The following is a 20,016-nucleotide window of genomic DNA, read 5'->3' as shown; positions in this document are numbered from 1 at the left end:
GTGAATGGGTGCTTTTGTTTAAAGGAGAGGAAGCCAGAGTGAAAGTGTGTGTGTGTGTGTCCGTGTGTGTGTGATCTTATGGTGCAACCATGACAAGAGCCGCACTGACTAAACTTGTCATCCTCGTGATCCTCGCCTTCATCATCTGCCTCCCTGAATTCTTCACATTGTACAAAGGTGGGTCATCCAAACGTCTTCAGATGGAGGTTTATTTACCGTGTGTGTGTTTGTGTGTGTGTGTTTGTGTGTGTGTGTGTTTCACTCTGAGTTCACGACCTTTTCAAAGTATTAAAAAAGGGAACAAGCTGTTTCTGCTTCTCGGCTCGGTTTTGTTCAAACTTCATACCAAAGTCAGCCTTTGAAAGAAGTAAACTTCTTGTTCTTCATGTCGTCAGGCTCTGATTCAGCCTCTCTGAGATAAAAGACACTCCCAAATATAGCCCCATACAACGGCAGACTGACAGCTGCTTTTAAAAAATGTTTCCGTACTGTGTTGTCTCTTTTGCAGAGCAACTTGCTTTGGGCTTTGGGCTTTGTACTTTGCACGCACGGGTTCGATAGTTTTGCTCTTTGCTTGTGTCTCTCCCGTCTGTCTTTCTCGGTCAGATATAAACTGGAGGCAACAGAGACGTCGCTCTGATTTCTGACTAGAGAACGTTTTGCTTTTCTTCCCCCTCAGCTCCTGCTGAGAAATCTCTCTGAATGTCGTGTTGTTAAATCTCTGTCTCGCTCCTTTCAGAATCAAAAGTTAACTTCCACTGCCAGCCTTACCGACCGCGCGAGCCAGGGAAACAGGTGAAGGCGGGAAAAGATGGGAGGATCGGACATGTGGACCCATCACAGACTCCAGAATGGGAAAAGTGGGAACAGGCCTGCGCGCGGGAGGATCAAAGCAACGCGACAGATCCTGCGTCAGACTCCAGGAGAGGTGACGAAGATCCGGAAAAGAGTTGTTTCATGTGTGAAACAGATACAGACATGCTGGCACTGCTCAGAGAAAGCACATCGTCAGGTATTACACATCAGTTTAGATTAGTTTAGATTTAGATTCTCGGCTAAGAAAAGGTGAGACACCTTTGAGTTGTCGTTATTTTAAAGCCTTGAAATGTTGAAGGACCAGAGTGTAGGATTTAGGAAACTGTGGTGGCTAAAAAACCTGAGAAAAACACTGATCTATCTATCTATCTATCTATCTATCTATCTATCTATCTATCTGCAGCTTTAAAGGTACAGTTTGAGGTGTCGGTGGAGCTTCACCTCCCTGATGTCGTGAATCTCACCTTGTACAGCCTAAATAATCACGGCTCCTTACACCTCCGCCCACCTGAGGAAGAGGACGGAAAGACGAAGGATGGCGAAGGACCGCGGAGCGAGGCATTTTACTGCTGTCTCCCTTCCCGGCTCGCCTCGGCGTCGGCCAATCAAAGCCGCTGTCTCCTTTGGTTCTCCAATCGAACAGTTTTGACAGCGGCCAAGGAAACGCTGCCATGGAAACGGACGATGAAAGGTTGGTGTCAGGATGTAAGGAGCGGCGTTTCTTTTGTCCTCCGCCCCTCGTTTGGTCAGTGTGGCTTTACTTCAACACTGGAGAGGAGAGGAGACAATAAGAGACAAAGAAATCGGCCAATCAGTTTTCATCTGAGCTCAAATTGATTCAATCTCGTTTAAACTCGTCTTCCCTCTCGGGCCTCGGTGGAGTCATTCTTTTCAATAGAACAAATCTCTCTCGATTCTTCGTCTCTTGACTTCTGCCTCAGCTTTGTGACTTTGTTTCCCTTCATCTCTCTGTGCTGTGTGACGTCAAAGCTCATATCTTTATCTCTGTTTAAGCGAAGTAGTGTATCACAAAAGAAACAAAGGAGATACTCTGCACGAACATGAACATTTTACCCTTGCATCACGCCCCCATCCCTGTCTGGGTGAAAACCGACCCTCTAATTTCTTTCCCAATTTAATAAAATTATAATATCACATTTCTTTTTTTAGCAGCTAGGAGCAGAAATACTATAGCCAGCGGGGCAAGCAATTACTTTATACTTTACTGTACCTCCCTTCTGACCGGCCTCGCAGCCTGTGCACAGTGAAACTCTTTCAATCAACCCAAAAGGTCACACGTTACCCCCGCAGCTCATCGAGCTCTACTGTACTCCACCCGTAGCAGCCCACATCAAATTTAAATCACAAAGTGCTCTCCGGTTCTTGAATGTCCTCATACAGGCATGAGGTACCTCCTCCAATGAACGGCGCCTGGCTCTGCCAGCCGTACGCTCAGGGCAAACCGGACTCTTCTCGTACGTTGTTTCAACCAGATCAGGGGCGTCCCTCTCTACCTTTAAAAACCTCTTCTCTTCAGAGAGGACCTCCTCTCCAAAACCAACAATGGATGGATATATAGAAACATTGAGACACCTACATCAATGTAACAGATTCAGTTCTCTTGCTTCGGTTTTGTGTTTTCCTTCCTCTCTCTCTCTCTCTGCTGTATGATCCGAGAGTTACACTTCATCTTAATGTACTGTATCTCCGAGGCTGCATTGATTTTGGCTTCCCCTCTTTCTGTTCGGCTCTCCAACACTCCCCCAAGCTTAAAGCTAAGTCATATTTTCCAGTGTGTGTGTGTGTGTGTGTTGAGAGTTGGATATCCATCACACTTCAATTTTTCTGCCCGATTTCCACCAAACTTTTCCATCCCCTTCGTTCTGTTTCATTTGTTACTGTATCTTATTTTCTCATTTCTGTCTCTGGCACGACTCTGACTGGATTTATTGATCACATCCATGTGTCTGTCTGCATCTCTTCTTTTTAAGATAAGAGTGACTTTCTAATTATTACACCAATTATTGTTTATTTAGTTACTTATCAAGCATTAAAATACCAATGTAAAGGATTAAGTGGCATCCAAGCAGTAAAGTGAAGCTATGTGGAAGTTATGCAGAGTTACGTGACGTCACAGATACAACGTCCATGTTTTATACGCTCTATGGTTGCATCTAGAAGTTAGCCTGCAGATTGCAACCTCCTCGTCTCACCCTGTCCTTCCAAGCATGAAGGAGAGACTATGATGGAAAAGTACAGAAGGGCTGATCTAGAGCAAGAGTTTAGTTTGTCCGTTCTTCATAAATGTGATGGAAGTCTTTCCCATTTTCTGACTCTGTGTCCACTAAATGATTAATTGTTAAATCAAAATAAGAGTTGTTGTGTGTCTGGACATTTTCTCGTACCCTAATCTGTCTCTGCTTCATCGCCCTCTTCGTCCTCCAGATGAGTGGAGCTGTATGTTCAGGGTGCTCTGGCTGGTTCTTCTGTGCGTGGTGCTGCTGACTATAGTCATAGTCGTGCTCGGACAAATCTACTGGAGGGGATACTCCTGCAGTAAGACACACACACACACACAGACACATACAAAACACACATTGATTTTTTGAAGTTGACCTGAAAATGTCTCATCAGGAAAGCCCAAGGTGCACCCTGTTTGTTACGACTTCTCCGGCCAGCAGCTGAACGGTAACTTCACGTTATAAACCCAGATACACACATCGGTCTGTTAAAGCCTCTGGTCAATTCATTGTACAGTTAACATGAAATTTATAATATTCAATTTAACACAAAACGCTTTGCAAACACAAATACATATTTACAAACAATCTAAAAATATCTGCTAATTATGGTCTTAGAAAATACTTAAAACAAAGTTTAATGTCAATGTTTTTATGTCAAAAAGGTGCAAAAAGTAAAAGTGCATTTATGAATATTAACACAAGGTTAACTGACCAGCTGTTGTACAGCTGTTCCCTCTCTGGAATAAAACCAAACATCCTCCTATTTCACTTTACGTACACGCAATCTATCAACACAGTCCAGATTAGCTCTAAATCTAGTTATCGGGATAGAGATGCAGCATAAATACAACAATTTACACACTACAGGATGATCTATAAGACAGTAAACTCAAAGTGCATTAACATATCACACAGACAGAAGTACAATAACTTCATGCACATGCGTAAACACACACTTTCTCTTGACAAAACTCGACTTCTCTCACTCAAAATGTCACATAAACTTTATCTAAGTTCTCTTGAGAAGTCATCAGGTAACTACAGACACATACACTCGATTCAACGTGCGCAACATACCTGAAAAATGGAGAAATAATCGATTTACTTAATGAGAAAAAAACACTGAGACCATGTGGGCTGAAACAAAAGGAATCGATCTCAGAGCAGCAGAGGATTAAGACCAATCTGCAGATCACAGATTAATAATATTACTGCTGGAATTTCACAATAAAGCAACAATGTAAAATAAATATATTATTCTTTTATTTAAACATGATACATTTTAACTGTTTTGTTCTGTAAATATTTAACAAATTTTTTCAATTTTATTTTTATTTATAAAAGGCAAGTATACAAATTATTCTTGCAAAAATATTTTTTACATATTTACATGTACATATGCATAAATACAGAGCCAACAGGTCTTGTGGGCCGTAACTCAGTCCATAAAAGAAAAAAGTGTAACAGGTCTTGTGGGCCGTAACTCAGTCCATAAAAGAAAAAAGTGTATCCTGATGAAATGAGTAATTACTGATCTTTCAACTAGATGGTGAGAAGCACGCGGACGTCATTCACAATGGTAACCGACTTTGGTAAAATTATACAATAATTCTCCATAAACTCTACAAAAAGTCTGTTTTTAAGATTTCTGACCTCTCATTGTCCAACAGGAATGATCCTCCCCTCCCATGGGCCCCAGTCTTGGTTTGGTCAGTTCCTAAAATGCACACACAGAGTCTGGATGAAAATAATTTGATTCATGCTGTTTCAGTTCTTCATGTTTTATTTCTTTTTTTTTTTTTGCACAGAACTGTCAACTATTCACGAAGTCGACAGTCAAGGTAGGACTCACGCTTGAACAAATTCAGATAAAGTCTTTCTGTGACTTTGTGTGTTATAATAATCTTTACATACGTTTTTTCAGAAAACATAGAAACTCTGCTGGATGGAAATGTTGACCACTGTTATACAGGTAAACTCACAGTCACACGAATGAAAGAGGCTACTTTTAGTCTGTGTTTTTGTTCCTCATTTGGTTTCCACCGACGCCGATTATGAGAAAACCTACATGAAGAAGTACTTTCACCTTTTCCCTACTTTAGTAAATGTCAATAGCAATACATTCATTCAAAATTTTACTTCAAGGTCCAGTGTGTAACATTTAGGAGGATCTTCTGACATAAATGAAATATAAATACATATATACAAGTACGTTTGTTATAGTAAGAAATAAGGATTGTTGTGTTTTTGTTACCTTAGAATAAGTCTACAAAGGGAGCAGGTCCTCTTACATGGAGTCTGCCCATAAACTGTATAAAATGTGGACATATCCTCGCTAATCCAACCAGTTCATTCTGCATAACTTTAAGACTTAATATAACCTGAACAGGTGAGTTGTATAAAAATTCACCCTCAGTACAGTTGTCATGAACGGAGAAATTAGCTACAGAGACCAAAACAGTTTTTTGTTTTTGACTCACTTCTGGAGCCAGCCTCAAGTGGACATTTGAGGAACTGCAGTTTTGCACATCTTCACTTCACAGCCACTGAGGTTACCGCTTCAGTACGCCATAGTGAAATCACAGTAGCCCAGAACGGACAAACTAAACTTTTAAAATTAGTTTTATGGTGACCGTAGTTTCTCCGACATGGTTGCAGCCTCACCACTAGATGCCACTAAATCTTACACACTGGACCTTTAAGTAAAACTACTAAACATTTACATGAACATATACTCAAAGTACCAAGAGTAAAAGTACTCATTATGCACATTAGTGTATGTCAGAATCATGTATATATTGTATATTATATTTTTGGATTGCATTAATTATTGATGCATCAGTTTCATGTTGCAGCGGGTCAAAGTTGGGACAGTTTTAACTGCTGGGCAGCATAATCAATCAATTATTTGTTGATAATGTTTTGTATTAATGATCTTAAAGTACAGTACTTGAGTAAATGTGTTTAGTTACTTTCCACCACTACATCTTCCATCCTCACTTTTAGATGATCTTCTCCATTATAATCTATACTTAATATTCAGCATTTATAAAATATTTAGCAGTTTAAATGTGCTATGAATTAATTTTAATGTAACAGGCAGTCAGATGTACTTCACGCTGAGAGTTAACATCAACCCCACCCTGACTCTTTTCCCTGTCATCTAACTCCAGTCTCTTTGTTATATATTTTTTTAATCTTGTCTACATTTAGCAAATCTGCATCATCGCAACCATCCCTTCACCTCCTCCTGCACAGAGGAGCAGGGCTGGTGACGGAGGAGCAGCCAGAAGGAGCACAGAAATGGACTTAATGTACAGTGAAGAAGAAAAAAAAAGACTTTTTTAAGATGTAAATAAAAACACCTCAGACACATAAAGATGGTTAAAATGTGTTTATTTTCAACACCTCATCCTCCAACAGTCTTCGGGCACTTTAGTAGACGGCGGTCTAAATACATTAGTAAACTGTCCAAACCTAAATAAATGACTCGACTCCCAAATATTTTTCATTTCGCATTACAAGTCATTTTGTATTCTAAGGCAACAGCACGGCTGAAGAATGGTCTTGCCCTATCTGGCTAAAGCTGAAAGGATGCTTAATATCTTTCTAGCCAGCGTGTCAAAGTATCTCCAGAAGAGAAGACGCAGAAGTAAAGAAGGAGAAGAAGAGTGCTTTATCTCGTGCAGAGATCTGTGTAACCGCAGGGCTGGAAGAGCCAATTTAACACTGGATATTAAAAGACAGATGCACTGGGTGCATCTGCTGCTGAAACTTCATAGGTGGTTGAAGAAATAAGGGTAGGAATGGAAAATGGTTAACATACCTCAGGGGAGCGAGAAGCGTATAAATTTAGATACCGGCGAAACAGCATTTTTATTCAGGACGGCAAAACAACTTCATGTTCTGTCATTTTGTTACAGAAATGGTTCAACATTTGGGAAAATACTCTTTCTAGCCAAGAGTTAGATGAGAAGATCAATACCACAGAATGTCTGCATGGTAAGAAGGTATCTGGTACCAGTGGCTGTTTAGCTTCTCTTAGCACTGAAAATGGGGAATAGCTCAGATAGTATAAACCTGCCAGCACCTCTAAAACTCACTGATCAACACATTTTAGCTAAATAAATATAGTTATAGTAAATATATTTTTGTTGGACGTGTAAATCTGCTACTTAAAAAATTATTTGTCAACGTTGTGTTCACAACTCGTCTCCATATAAATCACTTATTGCATCTTTAAATAAAGCAGCAACCCCCCATGGCTGTGAAGTGAAGCCAAAGTGTCAAAAACTGCAGTTCCTCTAACGTCCACTTGAGGCTGGCTCCAGAAGTGAGTCAGTCTCCATAAGTCCCCATGTTCAAATGTCCAACTTCACAGCAGAAATAAACATGTTTACAGCCTGGTACAAAAAACAGTTTGGGTCTCTGTAGCTAATTTCCCCGTTTATGACAACTGTACTGAGGGTGAATTTATATACAACTCACCTGTTCACATTATATTAAGGCTTAAAGTTATGCAGGATTAACAACGTGGTCACTTTAATTGACAGGTGACTTGTTTGAGCATGTCACATCAACGTTCTATACAGTCTCTGGTTTAAATTTGTACAAAAAAGTGTACGAATGTAACAAATTGTAGTTGTACAGTCGTTATTTATTTTTTATTGACATTTTAAATGATGTGTTGGCCCACCACAGTCACTTCCTGCACATGATCCCCTATTTGCAACACTTTTTCTTTTACACTTACATACATGTACAAGTAGAAATTGAACAAAATAGGTTTAGTTTGTGTGCTGGTAGGCAAATGTTGTTACCTTAAGACGAAGCCAGTCTTCCACTAAGTCTCTTCTAGTCTTGGAGAGCTGCTGGCTGAAACTTCATATTTGTAATACAGATATAAGAGTGGCATCAATCTTCTTATTCAACTCTTGGCATAAAGTAATAAAGCTCCAAAAAATGTTGAGTTATATATTTTAAGTGTAGCAGCACAACCAAAGATAATTAGAGATGATTTCATCTACATTAAAGAGAACAATAAATGTTTTCTCGTGTAAAGTATGAACATCTGATTTTGAAACTGGATGAGAGTGAAATATAAAGGTAGTGTTGCTTCACATAATTTAACATAAAAAAACAAAACAAATAAAAAGTGTTGTGTGTAATCAGTAATACTGACAAACCAGATGAACACATCGTCAGTCGAACAGACACTTCACGAAGATAAGTCGATGCTCTTTCTATCGAAATAACAACAGACTGTAAGGAGTGCAAAGAAAGCTTAATATACATTAATGTAGAGTCCCTTCAGCACAATCAGTATTTTCTGTTTTTTTGGTTCAGCTATTGGAGACGACAGAGAAACATCTTTGTCAGATCTGAGCTCGAATCGACTCTGAACATTTTTTTGGTTCCTCAAAGCAAAAAAAATAAATCAGAATAACATTCAGAGACGCACACACATGCAGCCTGCATGTGGGTCAATCCTACATGGATCTATTTGTTAAACTGTTATCTTCAAGATTATATTATGCATATATAAAACATCTTCTCCCTGTTGCTATGGCACTTAATGTAGATCTAAGCACTTAATCTGGAATAATCTATTCTCTATACTTTACTGTACAACAATAGATACATTAAGACAAGCGGGTGAGCATGTAGCGTGTGTGTGTGTTTGTGTGTTATTGTTGTGTCTGGGCTGCTGGTTCTGTGGTGGACCGACAGTGCTGGCTCTGGATGTGGGAGATCTGCAGGACGGGCAGCAGCAGCTGGAATGCATTCTGGATATAGTTGGTACTGTTGGAGCCCTGTAGACAGGAGACCCATGTACACCATCATCATCATCATCATCATCATCAAACAGTGAGGTACAGTTAAGCAGCACAAGAACATACAACATAAATAACAAACATGGTAACAAAACCCATTTTTTTAAGCAACATAGTGTAACTTTTCTCTAATAATCTAACTCAGATCATCTGAGGAAAAAGATCCTTGCATCTCACCTCTGTCAGCACGCTGTCTACCAGTGGATTCAACTCCTCAGCTTTCCTCCGGCCCTGAGAGACAGAAAGCCCGAGATGAGAGAGAAACGGGAAGCAGCAAAGACTCAAGATCTTAATGAAAGTACTGAGTGTGCTTGATGGAAAACTCACAAAGACAAACATTAAAAAGGAAACGTCTGGTGTTATTTTTCCTCATTGTCGACAAATCCCAGCAAAAAACAAAAAAAGACACTAACAAGCGCGCCGCTCGTTCCTCTGCGCCGCAGACTTTTATTATATTCCAAAAGATAATGAGCCACGCCGTTTGGCTGGGTGACATTTCACTTCATCATTACGGAAGAGTATGTTGACGCTGCTTCACCTCATTACCATGTACATGTGTTTATTCTGAGTCACACACACACACACACATCCTGCTGCTGTAAATACTCACTAGAGCATGACGTGCGTATTAATCTGCAGCTGAAAATAGGCTCAAACAAACGCTGGTTACACCTGATGGAGGGACTTTTTCTTACAACTACACCGACCAGATGTTTCCAGAAGTTACTGAACCTTTATTAAAGAAATTAACTCTTTCTTTGAGACATTTTAGGTCTTTAGTAGGACTTGGTTTTGGAGCCGAGAGCCACAGGGATGATGGCTGAGACGGGGAAATGTTTTCTGTTTTTTCTCTATGAGTTTCCTGACGGACAGTGAAGGAAGCTGCTGCCAACTGTAGCTGCTGTTAGCTCGGTTTGTTATCCAGGTTGTTTTCAGGTTTTCAGGGCATGGGGGAATACTGGCAGTGTCGTGCCAGAACCGGAGCTGGATGTGGGCAATGGAACCAGCCTCTATGGACATTATGACAGAGGCTTAGAAACCAAAGGAGTGACAAATCGAGATGCTGTTTGACTGACTTTCAGTCATTGGCCTCATTATTATTAATTATAATTAGTCTCATTAGACTCCTCCTTATCTTATCCACACACACACAATCCATCTCACGTACCCCAACAAGAAGCAGCATATCGGAGAACTTCTTGGCCAGACACTCCACCTCCTTACACATGGCACACGTCAACCTGGAATAAAAAAAATGTAGATTTTAACAAATTATATCCATCTCACCTCTCACACCTGTCTGACACACCCACATACCAAACACAAAAACACACACACACACCTGGTGAGGATGTGCGCCTGGTCTCTGGCTGGTTTCTCCAGGTCCTGGCCGTGGAGAATGAGCTCTGCCACCTTGTGGAGCTGCTCGATACTGCGAGCCGTCACTTCAGCCAGACTGCCAACGGATGACAGGTAGACAGCCTGAAGACACACACACACACACACACATATATATATATATATGAATATATATGGAAAAACTGTATGAAATCAAATCAGCCTGTGACAGCAGGAGGAGAGGGAGATTAGATCAGAGGGAGAAATTTGTAAAGAAAAAGTTTGAGTTCACCTCCAGAGATCTCGGGTCCTTCTCCTTCTTCTCCTCTTCTCCCTTCACCTCCTCGCCCTCGCTCTTCGTCTCCCCCTGCTCCTCCTCGTCTCCCTTCTTCCTCTCCTCCTTCTCCTTCTCTCCAGGTGAGGCCTCTCCTCCTGGCTGGTCCTGCGTTTCCCTGCCAACCGTCTCCGTAGTGACAGGCTGTTCCACCTCGCTCACCCAATCATGGGCTCTCATCTGAGCCTGGAGATGCATAATTACCAACCATCAGCTCTGCGTGGTGAGAGATCGCCGTCCTGATGTATGCTAATCAGATGCGTATACGCGATTATATGCTAATGCGGGTCCTATATACGTCAATCTGAATATGCAGAAGGACTTCAAAGGTCAAAACTTTTATATTAGTTATAAGACTGCAGCAGGAGAGAGCGGATGTGCGAAAACGCCAGAATTCACTCAGAGAAGTCTTTGTGGCCTGAAGTGTTTCAGTTCCAGTTGGTTGAGGATAGAATGGTGTTGTTGATAAAGATGAAGATTTCTGTTCATTTATTCTTTATTTACAGCAAGTAAACGAAGAAAATATCAACACAGTTGAACATTATCTTGTCTGTTTTGGTGTTCTTTTTTCTTTTTGTTGTCGTCATTGTTCAGGTTAATGTGAAGTGTATGTGTAAAATGGCATCCAAAAAATAAAAATAGTAAACTATGTTGAGAAGAGGACTGCCAGCAGATAAACATGGATGTTAAATACTTTGAAACTGGAAATGCATCCAGGACTTTACAACACTTAAAAAAACAGAAAGCCAGCATAGTAGGAATGAAGAGGATTTGTGCTTTTTTCTTCACCTTGTAACCATGGGCATACCGTTGTAAGTTCAATTTGGTTTGATTGTAACTATTCCATCTTAGTGTTTTATTTCCATAGATATATATTTCCTTTGTTCCAGATCATGTCTGCTCCTGCTACTTCTCGTCGTAAACACCTAAACAACTCTGACTCCTTTTGCTGTATTTGTGCTAGTTTCACCATTCCAAGTCAGAGGAAAGCAAACATCAGTGCATCTGTCAAACAAGCATATTTTGCATATTTTTAAAGTAAAACTCGGTGATCAAGACAGCAGTGTGTCGAGAGTTTACGGATGTTGACCAAAGGAACATGTGAAAAGTTGGCATTTGGTATCCTCGTGGTTTGGCGAGAGCAAAAAGATCATTGCACAGACTGTTACTTTTGGTTAGTGAAAACAAGCACAGTATTTGTCATATTTTTCAATAAAACAGGATCCTATAGTTCAAAAACTTGATGTGATAGAGAAAAACTGAGATCAGTTTTGGATTCTGCACCCAAAAATCAGTTAAAAACAGCTGTCAGACCTAATTTAACAAAAAACTGTGTTCCCCAGTTTAATCACAGCGACCAATAAATCCTTAAATGTACAAATAACACAGTGAAGCTTTCCTTCAAGACAAACGTGTGCTGATGAGGCTGCAGCTGGTTAAGAGACATGTGACATCTCCGCCTGTTCGGCTCTGAAGTTTTGCTGCTGTGTGCTCGTTTGTTTTCAGGTTCGAGACAGAGGTTTAGGTTGGAGGTTACTTTAATATAAATCCTTATATCACATTGGAAAATGTATAGTATTAACAAAAAAGTCTGTGCAGCAGTGCTGTAGTTAGTTGAGGAGGAATTTGAACATTTTCATTATGTGAGTAGACAAAGTCTTGTCAAATCAATGCCACAAAACTATTCAGAATAAATTAAATTAAAGAAAAAGCAGTGAACCCTCAGATTAGTGAAGCTTTATCTTGAAAATATGTGTACTCTTTAGTGGTATTTAGCTGTGCAGCTGCTGATTACATTACCTCAATCTATCCTTCCTAACGTAAAGGTGAAACTATGACGACCTATTTAAAGCCGGTGTTCAGTTTGTCCAGGTACCTCACATTTGTAGTACACGAGTAAATGTACTGTGCATGTGTGACTCACCTTGTTGAGTTTGTCTGGTGTCGCGGCGACGTGGAGCTCGAACAGGAGCTCGGTGAGAACGCTCACAAACTCCTCGCCGTCGGCCGCTGGCAGGAATACAAAAGAACAAGGACACACACGCACACACACACACACACACACACACACGCCATGTCAGTAAACTTCAATTGACACAGCATATGTTAAAGCCGTGGATGCATAAACTGTAAAATTAAAGCAGTTTGTATCACATGCAGTGGTTTGATGCCCGCCCCACCCCCCATGCTGAGATCATAATATTCCTGTTTGCCTCCAGCAAACAGCACAACAGAGACTCTGTGCACTTCTTCTTCTTCTTGTTTTCGTGCCAAATTAATTCAGACTCTGTACATAAATTACAATTAGATCTTGATATGTGCAGCCCACATGCAGATTTAATGCCCTGATCTGATTGTTTCTGTTGGTTTCATTTTGAATCTGTGGTGTGAATGCATCAGTGGCCCCTGAGCAGCGACACTGGATCAGAGTTAAACCCTCGATGTAAAGGGACACCAGTCTGCTTTGAACTCTCTGCTCGGCTGTGACATCGCCTGAGGGCATCTGTCGCGTGGTGTAAGGTCACATTATAGTCTTTAAAATGTAAAGTGACAAGTGGCTGGTTGGATTTGAGGAGAACCAGAAACTTGGCATGAATTTCACTTTGGTGGAACAGAACGCCTCCAACACTCTCAGGAGGTTTTCAGCCTGTTTGCAAACAGGATAAATAATTTGTGTTTGCTTTGAGTGAATACGATATTATCTGAGACAACACTGTCGTCTTCTAACTTTTTTTGTTCCAGCACAAGGAGTTTGTTAAGAGAAGCTGCGCTTTGAGCTTCTTCTCTGCTCCTGGACTCTGACCTTTCACCTCCCTGACGATGAGGACGATCGAAAAGGAGATTTCACTTCACAGAGTGTGAGATGCATAAACGATTATCTTTAATAACTGTGGAAACTAAACTAAAAGCTAGTCTTCGGTTATTTGTGCATACTGTTATAATATATAAAATAAAAATGTATTTATCTCACATATATTATTTTGTTAATGCTGCTGCCAATGTTTGTTTTGTTTTTATTTTCTGATGCCGCCTGTTGGTGACTGTTTTTGTTTCTGTTATACTTTACTTGGTTTTTATAAGTGTAGAGACATTTTACTTTCTTATATTTGAGATTATATTGCAGTTTTTTTGTCTTTATTGGTGCTGCATGATTTAAAATTGTTTGTTTGTTTTGTGGAAGCTAATGAAGAACAAAGAACAAAGAATATCGCAGACAGACAGTGACATGTTTGAGTTGCTGTTATGTTGCAGAAATGACTTCACTGTTGCACACATGTCCAGGTTCTGAACGCTTTGCGATCGTCTGGTGTAAAGTGGTGATAAAACTCAGTCCAAGCTGTCTTAAGATGGTATTAAATGAAACATTGTCATGACGTCATAACGTTATCGCCTCGCCTCGTGCAAATAGAGACATTCAAATCACAATCATTACATATGACAGTGATCTGCATGAGCTAAAGGAGAGTATGAATATTAGGAGGGAGATGGCAGCAGAAAAGAGGAATAATTATGTGTTTATTTTTGGTGCAGTAGGGGAGCTCGGGGGGTCTTTTGTCCTTCATCTCGGATTAAGATTTTATTTTCACAGCTTCACTCATTTAAACTGCAGATTAAGCAACTTTGTCTGCCTAAACTATATTTATTTATTTTGACAGGTTCGGGGAGAGTTCTGTAGTTTTTCTATGTTGAGGGGGAGGGTGCAAACAAAATATTAACGACTCTGTGGAGAGTCACACTGTTTTTATAAACTGAAATTCAGCCCCACTCCACACCTCACTCATTTTTAGGTCCTAAATTACCTGGTTTTGTTTTTCCTGCTGGTTGTGAGAGTGGGAGCGAGTCTGACGGCACAATTAACTGTTTTCCCGTCTCTGCTGCAGCCTCCAGGAACTTGTCTCCTGTTCCTGTGAGACGTTAAAATATCAGTCTCTATCACTAGTTGTGCAGATGTGCATCAAATTTTTTGATGCGAGCTTGGAAGAGAGAGATTCTCGCCTTAAAAAGGGTGATTTAGTATTGCACTAGCATACATTTAGGGAACTTTTCAGATAGTTTGAATAAAAGAATGGCCAAAACTGAAGCAGCAGAAGTCAGACTTTTAGTCTCTAGTAGGGGTCAAGCGCCAAAAAAACACTGGATCCTACACTTCCCATAATGCAACTCAATAGTAAACTGATCTTCATGTGTAAAAATCTGTGTTATGGTACGAAAAGACTGGATGGAAAGTTCAACCAAAGTGAAATATCAGTTCTGATCCTGAACTTCTGATCCAATATCAGTTCTTGTGTCTGTCTGTTAGAGTTCAAACCAACTAGCCAGCTGATCCAGGGTCAGTGCTCGGGGAGCACCTCTACCTCCAGCAGGTCTGGTGGTTGGTTTGGGTCACTCACATAGGGGGGTAGAACAGTCTAATTGGGAACTTAGATCACCGTTATCCTTCGTCTGTCCTTCTTCTTCTTTCTCCTCTTCCTCTTCTCCCTCCTTCTCCTCTTCCCCTCGCTTGATGAAGATGTCCTTGATGAAAATCAGCTCCTTCTTCACCTCCTCCTGCTCCTCTTCCATCAGGGAGGAGAGGAAGGCCTGGACCTAAGAGATATATGGTTTTACCAACACTGTTTTCTGAGAAGCACTCACACATTCCTCACACTTGTTCCTTACCTTGACCTCGCTCTCATTGGACAGGATCTCCAGGGCCTCGAGGTGTGACAAACCCTGGTAGTCGTCAAACAGAATACCATAATGAGCTGTGGGTGCGCTGATTGGCTGGTTGCCCAGACGAGCTCGCTCTTTCTCTTTGGCTTCTTTCAACATCTAAAAAAAGGAAACCCTTAATTAACATTTGCTGCAGAGCTCTAATCTTAAGAGAAGTTACAGAATTCACACTGAAGTTTCCCACCCACACAGACACACAATACAAGAGTTTTATATGATGTGTCTTATAAGAGAGAGTTGTGCTGGTTTTCTGTGTGCTTGCCTGACTCAGGGATGCAGTCTTCTGCATCAGGGTCTTGGTCTTTTTGAAACCGGGGTCACTCTCGGCAAGAACAGTCATGGTCTTCTTTCCGATGAACTCTAAGGCATCCAAACCTCCACTGATTACAGACTTACCCTGAGAGAGAGAGACAGACAGAGAGATACAACTCTCTGTGATTTACAGAGTTTTCCTGATGGACAGTAAAGTAAAACAGTAAAGCCAACTGTAGCTGCCGTTAGCTCAGTTTGTTAGTCGGGCTGCCCGGACTGACACCTCAGAGCACCGGGGGAGTGTTTCGTGTTTGTGCCACAGGCGTTTTGGACCACAGGGAAATCAAGTGGAGTGATTGCCGATGGAGAGCGGAGGCAGCGTTCACCAGCCTCTATAACAGAGGAGGCTAAAAGAAGAGAAGAGCTCACTGCATAGCTATCGACCTACTTAGGCCAAGAGAGGAAACACACATCTTAACAACATCTTAACTCTAAATACCACAATCTGCATCACGCCTCGAGTCACAATTTTGCTAATCAAGCAGGTCTGCATTGGAAATCAGTGAATTTACGATCACATGACTTGGTGTCTTAGTGAGATGGACAGTGTGTGTGTGTGTGTGTGTGTGTGTGTGTGTGTGTGTGTTCGTGTGCGTGTTGACTCACTGTGTTCTGCACAGCATGTGTGATCGTTGAGAAAACGCCTCTGCCAGAAGCTGCATGACTCGCAGTCGACTCCCCAGAGCTGGACAGGTCAGTCTCTCCACTTTCACTCCCTCCTTCTCCACCTCCTCCCTCTCTCTTCTCCTCTGCTCCCCCCTCCTCCCGCTCCTCCTCCTCTCGCGCCTCCTCTCCAACCGAGGTCCTGTGGAGACGCAGAGCCTCTCCAGCCTTCGTCTTAACCGAGGTCAGGCTCTGACCTGCACGCAGACACGCACACAAAGGTTAAGACCGGAGGGAGAGAGTGGGTGAAGAAACAGAGACGGCGAAAGGAAACAACAACAGAAGACGTACCCACTGTGGAGGTGGCGCTGCTCAGGAGAGATTTTCCCCATGAACTCCAACCTCCCCAACCTTTTTCTTTCTCCTGGAGTGACCTCTGCAGACACACACATAAAATAACAGTTAGACCAAATCATAAAACGAAAATAAAAACCACAGACGTAGAATAAAAACAGGGAGAGTTTCATAGTTCAGTCCATGAATCCAACCTGGATAGCTCCCAGTTTTAGTGACATTTCAGGCTGACTGTGGAGCAGTTTGTCCAGTCTGGTTGTTGGATGGGCCACCGCAGCGTGACATCAAGTTGTGTTTCTCCAAAAGTTGAATCTGGCTCAACTTTTCCACCGCAGGTTGTTTTTTTTTTGGCAGACATAGCAGCCCACACCGCCGTAGCCAGCCGGTGTTTTTACCACAGTGCCAGATTTTGTCTGAATCAGGCCCAACAGTTAGAAATCATGACTTCTGTCTGCATTATTTCCATAACTACTAGAGATACTGCTGATCTAGAAAAAGCTACAAGCCTCTACAGTGTGTAGGCTTTAGTAGCAATCTAGTTAGTGATTGGAACCACCTCGCCTCACCATCCCATTCTCAGTGTATGGTGGAAACTACATTGGCTGTGAATCTGTAGATATAAAAGTTCAATTCTAAGGTAACAAAAACATAATAACTCTTTTTTTAAGATGATTGTACACTAACGAAAACATAATTATGAATATTATATTCCGTTTCTGCCATATTCCCCCTAAATCTGATACATTGGACCTTTAAAAAATGTTTAAAAAATGTTTGTTTACATGTAGTGTTTAAGTAAAAAATGATATTAAACACAATATAATTACCAGATTAATAAACCCTCAAATGTAAATATCAGTACTGGCCTCAGAAATACAGCTTAAAATAAGTTATAGTGAAGCATGAACTGTGTGCAACTACAAAACTAGTGCTACAAACCTCCTCATCCTCCTCTGCAGGCTCCGGCTCCAGGCTCACCGGTTGGTCACATACGATCACCTGACCCTCAGCAGGAGGTTTCGGCTGATCAGTCGGACCCTCTGAAGTCTCAGCGGTGCCGGTGGTGTCCTCTGTAGTCGTCTCTTCAGTGGACTGTGGGAGGACGCTCTCCGGGATCAAAGGTGGCTGCAAAGCAGCCGAGGGCGGTGCAAGGGCTTCCAGAACATCCTGACAGGAGCCGGGGTCAGTCTGAGGAGGTTCGGTGGGTGGAGATGTGTCAGCAGAGGGGTCTGCGGCAGAGGGGGCAGCCTGGGACATGGTGATCTGGAAGAGGAGACATCTTTGGTTTTAGTGGAGAAAGTGCTGATCTGTTCTTCTTTAAAACATTTTAAATTATGCAGACAAACACACTGTTACAACTTTATATTATGCATGTATAACATAGTGTACATTCAAGCTTACAAGGTCCAAACAGATGTTTTAATTTTGGAAATGTAACTAACCTCTGTGTGTGCTTAAGGGGTCTAATTTCAATCAGTTCTGCAACTAATAGTTACCTTAATTACCAATTAACCTCCATAAAATGTCAGAAAATACTGAAAAATCTCAGTCACAACATCCCTGAACTTCTTGTGTGTCCAAAAGTCCAAAGATTTTAATTTCACAGTGACATAAAACAGATAAAAGTAGCAGATTCTGACATTTGAAAAGCTGAAAACACAGAATATTTGACATGTTTTTCTTGATGATTTACTTTACTGATCATCTAAAGATTTGGGCTTGAATATTCTGTCTATTGACTGACTAATCGACTAATTATTGGCTTTAATTTCAATATGAAAAACACTCAGACACCTCATAAGTAGCACAAAGTTCAAATGTTCACATACGGATCAATAAATCAATTCGACGTGTTGCAAACATTCCTCCTTATTTAACAGCCAGGTGACCGTTGCATTTTGTACCTTTAAAAGGGTTGCAGTTTCTATTAATGCAATGAAAAATATGAATAAATCTTTAAATATTCATGTTTTATTCTCTCCAGCATTACAGAGGGAATCATTTATTTCACCGACTTTCACAAAACTTTGTGGCAGACACAGAACAGAAAACACAAACTATTTATATTTACAAGAATAAAATAGACTTACTGAATAAATTAAACATTTTCTTAATGAAGTTTGTCATCATTTTTTGCATCAGTCACATTTTATTTTTCATAATTTGCATTTCTTTGAATAATATCTAGGGAAAAAAAATCACAAAACAGACTTAAATTTGAATTAAATCACGTCTGACACATTATTTGATAATGATACAATAATAATAATTAAAATTTGTTGCATTGCTCTAATAAACTTTGATGCCTGGTGGATTTCTTGCATGCCAAGTCAAATTTTAGGCCCAAATCTTTGAAGTTGTGCAAATTCAAACACTGTAAATTGAACTAAAAATCACTGATGGTCACTTCATGGTTCAACACCATCATCTAGTGGTCAGCTGCTGTTCATGCATCCACATCACTGCTGTCATCCCAACGTTTTTAAATCACTGTTAAGTTTGTTTGAGGCAGCAAAATGTCATTTATCTGACAAACTGTTATGCACACAGATGGTGAATAAACCAGTTTTACAACACCACTATACATTTATCCAGAAAAAACATCCTGCAGCCTGCAGGACAATAAGTGATGTGCAAATATTTTCCTTTGCAGTAATAAAGATTTAAATGTATTTAATACATAAACTGTCAAAAAAAAAGCCTGTAAGAATTAATTAATTGTCAATAACTGATCACCTGAATTTGTTATATTAAAATAAGGTGGAGAAGGCTCATACTGTTTCTTTTCACAGCATTTAAATACATTATCACACTCTGACAGCACACAGCACATCCAACAAAGACCACTGTTGTATTTGAAAGCGTATTTTAACAATTAGGCTATTATTCTCATCTTTAACGCGTGTTAAAACACAATGTTACCAACACTGCTGCGCGTTAATGCAACTTAACCGGCAGGCTTATGCGTTGTAGGGTTTGTTTGTGCTGAATTAAAGTTTTAAAGCTCAAAGACAGTTTTGTTTTTGTCAAAGTGACAGTGCAGCTCACCCGTTCAGTGTCAGACAGCGGCTCCTCTTCCGCCCCGCCACGTCGGCAGGCCGGTGTTTGTGACCGCGCCGAAGAGCAACGACACGTCAAGATGACTCCCCGCCACACCGGCAGCGGCTGTCGACTATGGGTACACCTTCTCACAAAGCCACAGCTAGAGCCTAACTACAGCTTTACATATAGATAATAACACTTTACATTACCGGTTATATGTTTAGCTAAATCACGTCGTTATTAACGTGATAAGATACATTCCTGTTTTTAAGCGAAGACGCAGGTGCAGGGGGGGGAATCATCTCACGTCGGCTCCATACGTTTGTTTGAAGAAGAAATACAGTTGATTTGTCTCTGATTTCGTTCCCGTTTGACTCAAAAAGCGATTTGACAAAACTTATATTATGTTTAATTACAGGAAAATGCA

General features: G+C 40.8%; 2 protein-coding genes across 3 annotated transcripts; one reads left to right on the top strand and one right to left on the bottom strand.

The window, feature by feature from the left end:
- The first annotated feature begins 38 nt into the window (after positions 1-38).
- Positions 39-6,833, top strand: LOC104927669 (uncharacterized). 2 transcript variants are annotated; one of them, XM_027282706.1, is made up of 10 exons: positions 39-177; positions 740-1,012; positions 1,220-1,507; positions 3,262-3,372; positions 3,451-3,504; positions 4,606-4,638; positions 4,730-4,768; positions 4,868-4,900; positions 4,984-5,031; positions 6,273-6,833. In XM_027282706.1, the coding sequence occupies exons 1-10, from the start codon at positions 90-92 to the stop codon at positions 6,332-6,334; spliced, it is 1,029 nt and encodes a 342-aa protein (XP_027138507.1). In that variant the 5' UTR covers positions 39-89; the 3' UTR covers positions 6,335-6,833. The 2 variants fall into 2 exon arrangements, with proteins under 2 accessions (XP_027138507.1, XP_027138508.1); XM_027282707.1 differs by lacking the exon at positions 3,451-3,504.
- An 862-nt stretch (positions 6,834-7,695) lies between these two features.
- fam114a1 (family with sequence similarity 114 member A1) lies at positions 7,696-19,685 on the bottom strand. Its single transcript, XM_027282686.1, has 13 exons — positions 19,596-19,685; positions 17,487-17,810; positions 16,545-16,629; positions 16,197-16,450; positions 15,541-15,675; positions 15,225-15,377; positions 14,996-15,152; positions 12,490-12,575; positions 10,524-10,751; positions 10,236-10,375; positions 10,062-10,134; positions 9,071-9,124; positions 7,696-8,872 (listed from the first exon to the last, which is right to left on the bottom strand). The coding sequence occupies exons 2-13, from the start codon at positions 17,802-17,804 to the stop codon at positions 8,747-8,749; spliced, it is 1,809 nt and encodes a 602-aa protein (XP_027138487.1). The 5' UTR covers positions 17,805-17,810; positions 19,596-19,685; the 3' UTR covers positions 7,696-8,746.
- Positions 19,686-20,016: the final 331 nt, after the last annotated feature.

This window comes from Larimichthys crocea, chromosome X (assembly GCF_000972845.2).
Source record: "Larimichthys crocea isolate SSNF chromosome X, L_crocea_2.0, whole genome shotgun sequence".
Lineage (NCBI taxonomy): Eukaryota > Metazoa > Chordata > Actinopteri > Sciaenidae > Larimichthys > Larimichthys crocea.
Note: the sequence above shows the minus strand (reverse complement) of the source record. Positions and strands in the feature narration are given on the sequence as shown.